Source organism: Brachypodium distachyon, chromosome 4, assembly GCF_000005505.3.
Source record: "Brachypodium distachyon strain Bd21 chromosome 4, Brachypodium_distachyon_v3.0, whole genome shotgun sequence".
Taxonomy (NCBI): Eukaryota; Viridiplantae; Streptophyta; class Magnoliopsida; order Poales; family Poaceae; genus Brachypodium; species Brachypodium distachyon.
The window spans coordinates 2521223-2535930 of NC_016134.3; the positions used below are offsets into that span (position 1 = coordinate 2521223).

Genomic DNA, 14708 nt, shown 5'->3' on the forward strand with positions numbered 1-14708 from the left:
CAGTTTCCTACATAAGTGTTGGAAATGTTAAGGTACCCAGCACAATATAGATAATCAATACAGTAATGAATTATAAGCAATCCTGGACAACAATGCTGCACCCAGCACAATATAGATAATCAAACTACGTGCAACCAGGTAATACAACTAAATTACCTCCTCTGAATCGACGAATCTCAATCTCAAACTGATGGATTCAGATCAAATCCAATTAATTTGCCACAAAAAGGCATGACCTGTAAATGAAAATACAAACCTGAAGTTTTGTTAAACACCAACCAACAGTGCTGCCCAAATGCGACGATTTCCTCATTTCACTACGGTACCCGCAGGTTCCATAATGCCACTCAGATGAGAGTGCTGGGCACTCGAAAAAAAGCACGACAGATTCAAGACCAAGGAATCCAGCCAAACAAATGTTGCATGGAACTTACCGAGGACTATTGCACTTCTAATAAACTAGCTACCAGGAGGAAACAAGAACAATTATTCTGTCCAGGCTAAAATTGGACAGGTGGAGCAGTAGATAACTTGAATGATTAATATTCCCTTATTGTGACATGACGCAAAAGAGCACGGTCCCCAGGACACAAAGCAAAGGCTAAGGTATTAGAGCAGTAGTACAGACTTACATTAAGATTCAGGCATAGTATCATAGTACAGACTTAAGTTCAGACAACTACAAAAACGAGAACTAACCGCGTTGGGACACACCAAACTGAGATAGGCAATCAAACTGCTCCGCAGCCCAAAACCAGCTTCAACACACGAAAGGATCACTTAAATGCAGATCACGGACATTATTGACCTCTGAATAGCATCGTAGCATTCTACCAGTTTGAAACTGAAAACGAGCACCTCTTGAAGCCCTTTTATCCAGCTGAAGCGACTTCCGTTGCTTTGCTAAAAATTGACGTGTGCAATGTTTGTCATCGACTTGAAATTTCATTAACTCGAGCACTTTCGCGTTCGGTATGAAGAATGTGGCGAAGCTCACTTCCACCCCGATGCCTGTATAAGATTGCATCACTACTGTCTTCAGACGAATGTCGAGACTTTTTAATAGAACCCGGTGTTTACGCCGCCATAAATTCTTGTACCCTAATATACCCTGAAAAGGAACATAGGTGAAAGAAAAAAGAACCACTTAAGAACAGTAACAAATCAATAGAGTGACTGAACACTATGAACTTCCAATGAAGAATTGTCACCTGATGAATGTACAGCTTCTCCAAGTGAGGAAAGTATTTCATCAGCTCAATTGTCATATCCAGATCAAAATTAAAAAGATTGACAGATAAGACCTTGACAGCACCCACCACCGTCGTCAGGGTATCATGGGGCAATCCCTTTATCAAGCATGGAAGACAATATTACTCCATCTTAGATGCCTGGTAAAGGCAGAGAAATAGAAAGACCAGAGGCTACCTGAATATTGACAATATTGACATCCATCTCACGAAAAACGGACCCTAAGGCAACTTAGGCGCGGAGATTACCGATACACGCAGGCCATCAAGTAGATCGAGACAGGAGCAGCCTCTCAAGGCAAGGAGCGTTCTTGATGACAAGTTCCCTGAACTAGGGCTCACCTGGTTTATAATCAGAATCATCACGTAGACGCACACCCATGCTTCTAAGGCTAGCCGAGTTGATCCGGGCGCAGCAGAAGCCGAAGCTGTAGAAAATCAGCAAGCGCTCGAGGGGCAGGGCACCTGGCAATCAGGCCACCCGGCGAGCACTCGGAGATGCGGACCTGTTGAAGGGCGAGGTGCGTAAGCTGCGGGAAGTTGAGAAGACACGGAGGGTCGGCGAGAAGAGGAACGCGGAGGCCGGCGGCGGAGACCCCAACTGATGCGGTCCACCGCTTCTTCTTCATTGGCTCCGGCCCAGTGTTGTCGGGGCCAGGAGCTCCCTTCACCACCAGCGCCGCCGGCGCCTCGTCGCGGATTTCGACTTCCGCTGACTTCGCCTTCTTAGAACACGGACCGCTCCCATAGTCCCATCTGCCTCCATGGCCGCCGGCGGCTACGTGGAGCCTGCGAGGAGAGGAGATAAATATCTCCCAGCCAAAAAAAAAAAAAACCGAGGCTGTATTTTGGGGCTTACTGGGCTCGCTTGGCCCGTCAGGCGGTTGATCTGGGCCAGATTAACTTCGATCTGAATTCTGGACAGATGTCGCAGAAAATATTCGAATTTGACGTGATTCCATACACCTTGTATTCAAACATTTGACCAAAATTAACCGAACCTGAATCGACCTACCTGCTGGGATCACTAGTTGACTAAGCCCAAGTGTCCATGATCAGTATGATCTGCGCTGATTTGTCAAGTCCCGTAGTAGCTCTTGCTCTAAGTTGCTTGAGTTGATTTATTTTTCTTCCAAAAAGATCAAATCACATTCTTCGTGTCAGTTAAACTATATATGTCTTTGGCTTTTTGCTTACCTTGGGTGCACGACATGATTATGGCAATTGCATACGTGTTTCTATATTTTACATGACATGAGGGGTAAATCATAACATAATGTTCGGTTATTGCCCAAAAACTACAGAAGATCTCCAGCCCTGCCGTTGTTTGACGGAAACTAGGACGGGCCAAGGCCAGCCTAAACCAATTTTTTTTATAATCAAAAGGGTTGGGGATTCAGAATATACAACAAGTTAGGTTACAAAAGAGAGTGCACAAGGGTAAATTTCAGAAGCTCATCTCACTATGGTGCGTTTTTTTCGGCTTCTAGGACCGGTTTCTCATAAAAGTTGCCCTCACTTAGCTTCTTGGAGAAGCCGCGTCACAAATTTAGCTAGACTTTCACGGTAGTTTATGCCAAACTGGTTTGATAGTCTAATCAAATTTAGGTGGTGGCTTCTCCAAGAAGCTGGGGGAGGGCAGCTTCTTCGAGAAGCCGGTCCAGGAAGCCGAAAAGAACTATATCTAAGTATCTTGGGCTTCTGACACCCGATGGCCGCATGCACAAGGGTAAATTTCAGAATTTGCAGGAGAGGTTGGGCAAGAGAATTTTGCAATGGGGGGACAGCCTAGTTATCTCAAGGAGGGAAAGAGGTTATGACGATCAAGTCTGTGGCCCAAGCAATTCCAACCTATGTGATGGGAATTTTCAAGGTCCCGGCCGCTCTGTCTGAGGATCTTACCAAGCTTGTGCGGGATTTTTGGTGGGGAGTAGAACATGGGAAGCGCAAAGCCCAGTGGATTGGATGGCCGAAGTTAATCCGGACGAAGCATGAAGGTGGATTAGGGTTCCGGGACATGCGCATTTTTAATCAGGCGCTCCTCGCCCGCCAGGCGTGGCGCTTGCTTCAGTTCCCGAAAAGGCTCCGTGCCCGCACCCTCAAGGCAAAATACTACCCGAACGACAGTCTCATTGATATTGTGTTCACAGGCAATCCTTCGTCAACATGGACTGCTATCTCGTTTGGGCTGGAGTTGCTTGAGCGTGGGATTGTGTGGAGAGTCGGCGACGGCAAGCAGATCCATATATATTTGGCGAGATAACTGGATTCCCAGGTGTCTTGCTCTCAAACCTGTCCCAACAGGTTTTCGTCTTCGGCGACTTGCTGATCTTATAGATGAGAACGGGGCCTGGTGCCATAATATTATTCGGCGGGTGTTTGGACAGTGAAGCTAGCTATTCTTCGGATCCGTGCTTCCTCACGTCGGTTGCCGGACTTTCTTGCTTGGCAGCCGGAGAAACTGGGTATTTTCACTATGAATAGCGCTTATAGGCTGGGTGTCGACGCTTCGCAAGATGGGCAGCTTCGTCAAGCTACAAGTGTTCGGCCTGACGGAACCGATCCATGCTGGAAGAAAATTTGGGCATGCACGATCCCGCCTAAGGTGAAAGTTTTTGCTTGGAGAGCAGCTTCTAATGGCCTGGCTACTGAGGAGAATAAGCTTCGGCGCGGAATGGATGTTACTGGCATTTGCTCGATTTGTGGCTCGTTCTCAAAGGATCCGCAAGGGGCTGATATGGGCATGATTCTCCGCGATGATCAGGGGCAGATAATCTTTTTCTCCTGTCGTGTTCTTCAACGCTGCTCCGACCCAGTGGAGGCTGAACTCTGTGCTTGTATGGAAGGTATCGCCTTCTCAGTGCAGTGGAGTGAGTTGCCGGTTATCGTCGAAACGGACTGCTCGTTTGTGCTGGCGGCTGGACGTGCGAAAGGTTTGGATAGGTCTGATTATGCAGCCTTAGGTAATGAGATTAGAGCTTTAGTCTCTCAAGGTACGTAGAAGCTTGTCGTTTGTAAAAGGGAACAGGGGGCTGTTTGGATGGTGACCAAATGTTACCCTATCAAATTTTTGGTCATTGAGCAAGATTTGGTTCTTGTTTGGATGAGAGCAAACTATTTGGCAAGCCAAAACTCCATTACCAACTTTAGTTCATTGTTTTGGCCAAAGTTGGCCAACTCATGAGCAAGAAAAACCTCAACCAAATATTTTGCAACCAATTTTTTGGCAAGGCTAGTATGGGCTCAAACCAAGCAGCCCCTAGATCTTAGAACCGTGTTAGTCATATGCTCGCAAACTTAGCCAAAGTTGAGCATCGCACGGATCCTAATTGGGTTCCGGTCCGCCGCCTGTGGTTGACCTGGCTCTCCAAGATTTTAATGTGTTGAGTTGATTAGTAGATCCCCTTTTACCCGCAAAAAGTAACGCCCAGTCATGTATAATAGCTCTTTTTGCCAAGGAGCTATTCATCGCTTGGACTCGAGCTCACCGCCGCGCCATCCAGACCCTAGGTACTGCTAACTGTTGGGTGCAGGAAGAAGGCAAAGAGATTAGGAAAAACCTTCTTCACCTGTCCACTTTCTCTGGCGGCTGGTGCGCACGGGACAAACGAAGCAGCAGCTCGCCATTCATGGATGGGGATCGGGAATTTTTGGCGACTTGGTGGGCTGCGACTCGGCCGAGAGCCTGGACCGGGAATCGGTGGGCTGGCTAGCAAAAACGGGAGCGTGCGAGCGGAAAGAAAACACGTAGCGAGAGTGGGAGCGTGCGAGCGGAAATGTGCCGTAGAAAAAAGAGCGACGTGGCTGCTTGAGAGACGAATGCTGACGTGGATAGTCTGCATGTTCAGCTTGCTAAATTGACTGTACTTAGTGGATTTCAACTTTATAAAGTTTATATATACATTCTTATATTCTCCCAACATCTCGATTACTTTACTCCACTCATTTCTTCTCTTCCTGCCCCCTTATATCAGCACAATGCGTCATCTTGCGATTTTCAATCGAGTAACTCGCCATGTATATGCATGTAGATTCTGCTGAACCACATTTTTGTAAATAATAGATGAGTCTACAACCAATTGTGAGAGCAAGATTGCTCATTTCTTTTTTTTTCTCCCACCGGTTTAATCTTCTAGATGAAAATAAGGAGTTTTTTTCTAAGAAATAACTACATATGTATCACTTAAAAGTATAATATTGTTACGACTCATAAATAGCTTTGTTTGTTTGTGTGGATCTTGATTGCTTCTTAGTCGATCCACTCGGTTCATAGGAAAATCGTACAAAAATGATCTATGCCGAGCATAGAATAGCCTCTGATCTTTTTTTATCGTACGGAAATCGTACTCCCTCCGATTCATAGGAAGTGTCGGGAATTTAGTACAAAGTTGGTATACAGATTTAGCAAAAAGTTAATACCAATTTTATACTTCCTCCGATTCATATTAATTGTCTTAAATCTATTATATACTAAAAGCAATATGAGAGGTATCGAGGGAAGATTTCACGTTGATCCACATCATCAAAATTATTCCGGTCGTTAATCTGAGATCGGAAGGGCGTGGAGAATGTTTCACGTTCTCCTCTCAACAAACGTGTTCAGATCTGTCACGTTAGCTGCTGGTCGGCCGTTCACGTACTCACGTTGGCTGCGTTTCGTTTTTATGGGATGTCACTTTTTTTTCTTAGATAATTATGGGATGTCACGTTGGCTGCTTAAACAGAGGAAACCGCATCCCATGTTTCATTGGGCTTTTGGCATACACAGACAACCAAGCCCATCTCCTCTATAACGACCCGTTAATTTAACTTTGTGCATGGGGAACCAACAATTAAAAAATACAAGGACTGTGTATATACCAAGGGTTAAAGATAGTGTTAACACGTCACTTTAACAATTGATGTTCATAAACGGGTACCCCAAACAATTTGTCTGTTTGGAATATATAAGGTAGACAATTATCTATCTTCTTATCCAAAAAAACGTGTTATCCATTGTTTGTTGTTCGTACACGCGCATCCTACGGTCAATCCCCAACTGATTGGAGCGCTAAACCAATTTGGGGCTATGAATTTTTCTCCGGAATTGCAGTTTCCCGGTCCGATTTTGATGCGACTGGTATGGAGATTTTTTTATTGTAGACGCGGTGCCCCAAGGTGTTCCCAGTGGATGGCCATGAAAACCCAATGTTTACTTCTGTGATAATTGGATGGCACAAAATATACTTATCTCTAGAAGGAACTATATGTTTTGAGTTTTTGCCAGATCACCTATCAGACGATAGTCCCTAACTGAGACAATTGTCATGCATGGTATATAAATCACATGTGTACACAAAATTAAAGCTCACAAAAAAGGAAATTCAGCATGAATAGTAGTTCTTGACTATTTGACTCATTTCTATACTTCTCTTTTTAATCTTTCCAAATTCATTTGAGTTTTAACTCAAAATTTTGCATGGTTGTTGAGTATCACGCCTCCAACATATGGTATTTTTTTATAATTTTTTCGAAACTTTTAAACATGATTTTTTGTGGGGTTTGCACCGTATGTGTGGTTTTCACCGGGTACGCTGCCCATATAGAGTATCTTCAATGGCACCACAGCTTATTTATCTCCTATTGCTTCTAGTGACATTTGATATTAAAAAACTCATAATTCTTTTCAATTCGGTCATACAATTATGACGGGATTATTATATAAGAAATCAGATCATGTGGATCAACATGGTGCTTCCCAAATTTCTTTTATATCGCTCCTACGGTGATGATGGTGCTTCCCAAATTTCTTTTATATCTCAGTACTTTCTACGTTTCTATTGTGTTCGTTTTTTTCGATTAAGGAGCAACGAGTCCTCCCGATTTTATTTCATTAAAGAAACCAGGCTACAAAGTAGTTCTGAGGTTCAGGAGTCTGAAAATAAAGATGCTATGTCTAAAAGTATATCAATGTGCTATGTCTAAAAGTATATCCCTAAACATTAAATGTAAAATGGTTACAAAGCAAGCTAGTTTGCCCAAATATGAATGTATTTATGCCTAAAGAGCATTTAGATACATGTAATATTTCGACAATAAATATGGATCGGAGGGAGTAGTAAATCTCCGACACTTATTAGGAATCGGATGGAGTATAAAAAGATCTTATTACTTGCTCGTAGCTTTGTTTCTTTCACTACTCCTGGTGCGCTCTCTCTCCCTCTTACTGTGGCGAGGCGGCGGCTAAGGGAAGAGAAAAATCCACCCAAGACGATTTGGCTCAAAGAAAAACAGATTCCCTGTAATCTAATGTTTGCACCGTATTCTACTGATCGTGCACGTGTTTTGCACCTTAAAAGACATCATATGGACGTGCTGGACGTTATATGGTTACTGTGTAGGTAACTTTTTGGTTCACATGCCTGTGCTTGGCGTTCTAATATAATGCAACCTATTTTTACCTCGAACCCCATCTCGTCTCTGAATCTGGCTACGGCCTACGGCGCTGTCAGATGCCTACTGAATTGTTTTTGACTTGGCAGACTTGAGATCTACATATCAAGTGGTCTAGATGTTTAACAAACGAGCGGGTCCCAAATCAACCAGCGTAATTTAATGATCATACAGGACGTACACAGATGTTCTTCGTCCACATTGACATTGTGTCCTTGGTTAAGAGAAAGTCTAGGTTGTGGCCTTCATCCTATATTCAGGCAGACCATCATTTCAGAGACACTTGAGCACATGCTTCTTCAGGTATGATGTTTTTCTTTTTTCTTGTTATCTACTTATTGGTGATCGTGCTGGCATCTATCTAGTTTGAAGATTACGAACAAAAACTTGGCAATAAATTTCCTATTTTTCCGAATCTTAGACCTTTCGGAGTTGAGATCTCGCCTTTTGTTCAATTTAGGATCTTCTAGATTGAAAGCTTGCCCAAGTAGAGACTCGTTTGTTTCAGATTCAAGCTAAAGAGGCACTAGACAAGCGGCGGGTGGGGTTAATTAATGATTCTCAAGATAAGCTCTCAAAACAGAGCTTTTGTAGCTCTTGCCCCACGGTTCCTACCTTCTTAGGACAATCCCTCAAGCATCACAAGTCCAGAACACCATCACCCTCCGTACGTGTGCGCATCTCAAGTAGTGAACTGCTGGTGGCCATCCTCAAGGTCTGGGGTATTGTGGAAGTGCCACAACGCTTTCGAATTCCGTGCAGACACCCTCTGGCGTCTGGCCAGAACTCGTTGCTGATATTCAGCTACGAGCCTATGGCGCTGCCGGCCGGCAACCCATCAACAAATCCACCCTAGACGATTGGGCTTCCCCTCGAAGCAAAATACAGTACATTCCGTGAAATCTTATTCCGGCACCGTATTTCACCGATCGTGCACATCTTTTGCACATGTTCAGATGGGTCTGAACATTTCGCATTCCCTTCCAAAGAATACTCTTGATTTGTTGTCTGAATGTAGTAGGGCCTGCTCCGAACCCTCATTTAGTGCAGAACTGCAGACATGGTATTAGATCGGTATAATCATCTAATGGAAAAAATGATGTCATAAACAAGGCATTGAATTATGATGATCTTCCTAATTTTAAACATTCATACTGAATGACTTGATTTGTTGTTCTATCCCTCAGGAGGCTTGCGACATTCAGAACCTAGCATTCATGCGATGGGCCGTTTGATCGATTTAATAAGTGACCGGGAAATCCAGATACTTGTATTGCTCAGCTTCACATTGCAGTTGTTCCTCTTCTTTGCTGGCAGACTTCGGCGTGGAAATAGCAACGGGTTCCTAAGGCTCTGTCTCTGGGGAGCTTACTTGGGGGCAGACATAGCAGCAGTTTATGCACTGGGTTATCTTTCACGGCGTCAGGATGTCACCATTGATACCAACTTACTTACAGGAACCCAACCACTAGCTTTCTTTTGGGCACCATTTTTCCTCATCCATCTAGGCGGGCAGGACACCATTACTGCTTTCGCCATGGAGGACAACAACTTGTGGTTGAGGCATCTGCTGAATCTGGTGACTCAAGTTGTCCTAGCTTTGTATGTATTCTGGAAGTCTATTGGAAAACACAGTGCAAACCTTCTACTTGCGGGTAGCTTTGTGTTTGTTACTGGAATTATCAAGTATGCAGAAAGAACATGGTCTCTGAAGTGTGGCAGCCTTAGAAGTCTTGAGAGCTCAGATTCAGATCGTTACACAAGGAAATTGCCTCAAGAATTGTCACGGGATGCTGGCTTTGTTCGTGATGCTCTGTATCACATGACATATGTCGTTGATGTCTTATCCGAGCGTGCCATGCTTCGTTTGGTCGAAGATAGGCATCTTTTCAACAAAGAAGATGACAAGGACCTACTGGTTCGGATGGTGAGTCTTCAGCTTGGCATGATACACGACGATCTGTACACTAAGTCTTTTGTGCTCAGAACACGGAGTGGAGTTATACTTAGATGCATCTCTCATGCTGCAGTTATTGTTGCTTTTGCGCTGTTCCTTGCAAATGGCAAAGAGAGATATAGCAAAGCTGACATTGCGATCACCTATTCGCTATTTCTCGGATGCCTTTTCCTGGAAGTCTCTTCAATGGTTGTTTCAATGATGTCACCATGGACATGGGCGTGGTTCAAGGTTCAAAACTGTGATGCCCTTGCCAGCTTCTCATGGTTTGTCTTTCGCAGTGACACTGGATACCCGAAGATGAAACAACGGTGGCCAAATTTGATTGGACAGTACAACATTTCTAGCTGGGTGTTTGACAGGGACCAACAGCGAAGAAAATACAGTCAACGAATCATGATCATGTTCAAAAAGTTGTTTTCGGGCTTGTTCCGTGTCAAGAAGGAGAAATTATTTTGGATGAGCAAGCTGGTAGACACTGAGTACATGGATCTGGATAACATGATTTTGAAGCGTGTTGTTGAAGAGATTACTCTATTGTTATGTGACTTCGACATTATTGATGAACCCAAAGGATGGCAGAAAATCGGCATCATGTTGACAGGAACACACAAAATCTGTTATGCAAATTTTGGTTTGTCTATTGTCTTTATGCATCTAGTCACTCAGATGCATTTGGAAACATATGCTTCTTTCAAGTCGGACATAGAGGCAGTTGGTCTAATGAAGGTATGCGGAAAACTATCCAAGTACATGATGTATCTTTTGGTTACCCAGCCTTCCATGCTGCCGCTATCTGTGAGCGCGGCTGCTACCCTGGATATGGTTCAGCAACCTGGAAAGGTTACAGAGTCGTGTGAAGATATTAAGTTGGAAACAAGCAAGGAAACCTTGGAGGAGTTGGCACGCATGTGGACGCGGCTCCTGATTTACTCTGCTGGCAAGTCAAGGGGTCATGCTTCGCAGCTGAGTGGAGGAGGAGAGCTCATCACATTTGCCTGGCTACTCATGGCCCACTACGGGATCGGGGAAAACCATAATAAAAGAATCCATCTGTTTAGGAATGATGATGCCAATGCAGCAGACATTAGGAATGTATACGCCTTCTGTTTACCCTCTGGAGAAATGGAATCAGGCACTCATAATCGGTAACAGCTGCAACTCGATAACTTATTTATTTGCTATTCTCCACTAAATTAGCTGGCCAGGAGATAATGAGCTATATAAGTGCTCCATCGATATCTTATTTTGTCTTTTGGTTTTATTTTGAGAAGCAGGTCGGAATGGGATGATATACCGGGTTTTTAATAAGACAGATTGCTTCGTGGCGCAGGGAAGCCTACCTGTCCATCTTCCGTTTGTTTCGGGTGTGCTTCAGCCTTCTGTCCGGATTTGCGTTTTTTATGTGCACGCTTTGCACTTTCCTTGTGATGAAATGAGGCACTCTTCCTGTCCTGGTCGTGCCATTTCCCGCTGATATGTATTCCCTCCATTCCCATTTACTTGTAGTGGGAATAGGCAAACATCATGTAATCTTTAATTTTAATATGTATTCCCTCCATTCCCATTTACTCATTGCTCTTCTTCATGCAGACATCATTGGATTACTAGCTCATATTAAGCCAATAGAATCAGGGATAACAAGAAGGAAATCTGGCATGATGATCTCCCAGATTGAAATTTTAATACCATATTGAGTAAAGATTATATGTTTGGCTCAAATTTTAAATAAGCAAAAATTACTTTCTTGAATTTATCTTATCAGTTTACCGTTTATGAATACACTTTTTAGGCATGACAACCCAACAAATGAGATAATGCAGCTGGCTTCTCCTTTGTTATTTGCAATCCAGTTTTGATGAAATTTGTCATCTAATCAAAACCTACAAAAGTAATTGTATTTTTTTCGTAACTAGCATTGCGTCCCGCGCATGGGAACATCTCTTTTTTATTTTAATTGGCAGAAATATGTATTGCCTTAATTATAACAACATCATAGGTGTGTGTATCTAACTTGTATTCCCTCCGATCGATATTAATTGTCGGCGATTTAGTACAAAGATGGTACAACTTTGCACTAAATCCCGACACTTATTATGGATCGGAGAGAGTATGTGCTATTAGACAACAATATTGAGAAAAAAAATTGCGCCATGAATCATGAGCATGATTGATTGTTACATATGCAGAATTAGTAACCCCATTACAGGTATACACTCAAATAAAGCCTGGGGATCAGTCACTATAAAGGCATATAATGTAAAGTACATCTAGAAAAGTAGATTCAACAAGTGTCATTGCACATAGAACTACGGAATAATGTCGTGCATTATGTCTTTCCAAATGGAAATTCCTGTCTGGGATATGAGGAAAAATGTTGTTTGCGATCCGACGCAAATTTCGAGAAATCTTTCTGATTATTTTTCAGAACTTCTATGTGTGGCTCTAAGATTGTCCTTTCTACAAACACCCAACATTTGTATTGCGAGATTATTTCACTGTCACTTTTTCCTTTTGAGGATCACTGTCGGCTCTTTCAAGATATTAAGATTGATACTGGCCTACTGTTCTAGACAGGCCTATCAAGAATACAGATAAACTCATCTGTTCCAAACACTGCAATTTCTTCAGACTTCAAGCCCTTGCAAGATATAGAAAGGGTGCACCTTACTAGAGGCACCAATATCAGCAAGAACATTATCAACTCAAATTCATCGATAAGTTTTCATACTGGATATACAGCTTTTGGCCAGAAAATAAGAACTTGTAATGGCACGCACAGATTAATTACTTGCTCATCAACCTAGCTGGAACAGGGTTACCAATTCTGTAAATACTTGAGCGGGGAATCTAAGCAGACAACATTTACAGCATAGCTGTACAATCAGCTCAAAAGAACGAGCCACAAGCAAACTACTCCAGATCAGTGACCACTTATTACCAGACAATTAGATAAAGAAGGTTTACCCATTAAGATTCAGTTACCGGCTATTATCGACGGCCAACGATCACAGTTAAGAACTGACCAATGTTCAGTTAGACAAGTCAAATTATGCGTACGAATATACGATGTACCACAGCAGCAACGACTACACAATGTTGCCAGTCGTTTGGGACATCCTGCCTGCCAGGATGAACTGCACAAGTAGTTCTTCTATATCCTGCTACACCACAAAGTACTAGTACTACACTCCGGCTTGCAGAAACAAATTTTCTTCTGCCCAACTGGTGTTGCGTTCTGATACTTATAGAGTGAAACATTGTATGGAAGTTTTTTTTTTGTCTTTCATAAATTTCTCCTGTTTTTCGCGAGACAGAATTCAACCCTTCGGACCAAAATACGTAAAATAACTAAGGTCACGTTCTCTCTTCCTCTCTTGACCTTATTTTTTTCTCAAAATAATCGATTAAACATTTCAAATTTTGGCACAAACTTTAAACTTTTCTCCTAAAGGGTTGACATGACCAAATTCATTGAAGATCAAAATTGAAATAACAACAGTTACCAAGCGAGCGTGCAATGTCAGTTTAATAAAAACTGATCTTATTAAGAAAAGAGTGGCACAGCCCAAGGAACAGAACACAGAATAGTACTGAAGGGGTGGCGCTCTGGTTTTGTTGGTTCTGAACTGGTGTAGTGCAACTGTGCAAGTAACTGATGCAATCTGTACTGTAGGAAGGAAAAGCACTGATCCTGATTGCATCGTAGTATACAGATGAGATTTGGTAAATGAAATGAGATAAATAAATTTTCGTGCACACTTGTCGGATGTCCCCGAAGGGACATTTCATGCACACAATTTGTTGGATAAAAAGGGGATAACACTAACCAGTTTCATTAAAGAAAAGAGTAGCACATATCACTTCATTATTACAATCTTCTTCTGTTCATAGTCATACCACCAAAGCCCAAAAGAACAATAGACCACATAATGACAACATAATCCAGATTGCAATCGAAATACAGAGATGACACTCAAAAGCTTCAGGAAGCTCCCGGGCCACCATGCCGGTCTATCAAGCTTCCACTTATTTAGATAAGATCTCAAGACCCAGAATTGTTATTCATAAAATGGTGACAATGTGACGAAACTCCTCTCTCTCAAGGTGCTTTTTCGCAAACATCCTCTTCTCGGTGATGCAGAACATGTCCTTCTTGGTAGTAGGACTAGGCGGAAGAACAAACTCCTTATTGCTACTGAAATTGCTGGCCGGATAGAAACGACAAGTAGACGGATCATACTTTATCCTTCCCACTGGATCTACTACCATACGTTCAAGAACAGCAGCATTCCCAAGGATGTAGGTTGCCAGCTCGGCTAGGCCCAATACATCAGAAAATCCGGACATGTAGACTCTCCTGAGGTGATGAAGCAGAGGTCCTTGCACGGCCGTCACCATCATCGGATCAGGAAGGCAAGAACTACCATAATCAATCTGCACGCGTATAGCCATGAATTTTAATATGAATCTTTATGTTCTCGAAGAAAATCAATATGAATCTTTATGTTCTCGAAGAAAATCAATATGAAACTTTGTTCGAGTGGAGAGATCGAACAGAAAGAAAGACAGAGGACTGAATCACTTACATGCAGCTCAAATTCTTCTAAGAGAGGTGCTAATTCCAAGAGATTAACCAACCCCGTAACCCAACTAGTATTCCGTGGATCGAAGATATCAAGAGTCATGTTCAGGTGCCTCAAATTGATGAAGCTAGTCTGGGTGTTACTGAACATTAGCACCTGTAACAGAAACAATTTTACAATCACGCATAAAGTTTAACCTGCAATTTTTAGAACTGCCCATAAATTTCCATCAGTAATTTTTAGAAGCGCGCATGAAATTTTACCTGCAATTTTTAAAATCAAGGTTGGACAAAATTACGGGCTGACATAAGCAGTGATTAGCATGAGGCTTAACGATGAATTACATGTAGCTTAATTATAGTAAGTTTGGCCGGGTAGGGTCCTGTTTGTTTGGGCTTCAGCTTCAGCTTTTGGTGTTTCTAGCAATCTCAAAAGCACTTTTCCCGTTTACACATGAAGCTGAGAAGCACCTCTTTTGAGATT

At 42.7% G+C, this 14708-nt stretch overlaps 3 protein-coding genes across 5 annotated transcripts; 2 read left to right on the forward strand and 1 right to left on the reverse strand.

Annotated features, from left to right (window-relative positions):
• Positions 1 to 486: 486 nt before the first annotated feature.
• On the reverse strand, positions 487 to 2044 carry LOC100825870. Of its 2 annotated transcripts, none has more exons than XM_010238796.2 (3): positions 1593 to 2044; positions 1212 to 1349; positions 487 to 1111 (listed from the first exon to the last, which is right to left on the reverse strand). In XM_010238796.2, the coding sequence occupies exons 1-3, from the start codon at positions 1611 to 1613 to the stop codon at positions 761 to 763; spliced, it is 510 nt and encodes a 169-aa protein (XP_010237098.1). In that variant the 5' UTR covers positions 1614 to 2044; the 3' UTR covers positions 487 to 760. The 2 variants fall into 2 exon arrangements, with proteins under 2 accessions (XP_010237098.1, XP_024319326.1); XM_024463558.1 differs by having other exon boundaries at positions 1429 to 2044.
• Positions 2045 to 3066: 1022 nt separating this feature from the next.
• LOC106866653 (uncharacterized mitochondrial protein AtMg00310-like) lies at positions 3067 to 3513 on the forward strand. The gene has a single exon (XM_014902244.1). The coding sequence runs from the start codon at positions 3067 to 3069 to the stop codon at positions 3511 to 3513; it is 447 nt and encodes a 148-aa protein (XP_014757730.1).
• Positions 3514 to 7778: 4265 nt separating this feature from the next.
• Positions 7779 to 11269, forward strand: LOC100822391. Of its 2 annotated transcripts, none has more exons than XM_024463559.1 (3): positions 7779 to 7985; positions 8870 to 10787; positions 10914 to 11269. In XM_024463559.1, the coding sequence occupies exons 2-3, from the start codon at positions 8905 to 8907 to the stop codon at positions 10945 to 10947; spliced, it is 1917 nt and encodes a 638-aa protein (XP_024319327.1). In that variant the 5' UTR covers positions 7779 to 7985; positions 8870 to 8904; the 3' UTR covers positions 10948 to 11269. The 2 variants fall into 2 exon arrangements, with proteins under 2 accessions (XP_024319327.1, XP_024319328.1); XM_024463560.1 differs by having other exon boundaries at positions 7780 to 7985; positions 10917 to 11269.
• The last annotated feature ends 3439 nt before the right edge of the window (positions 11270 to 14708 follow it).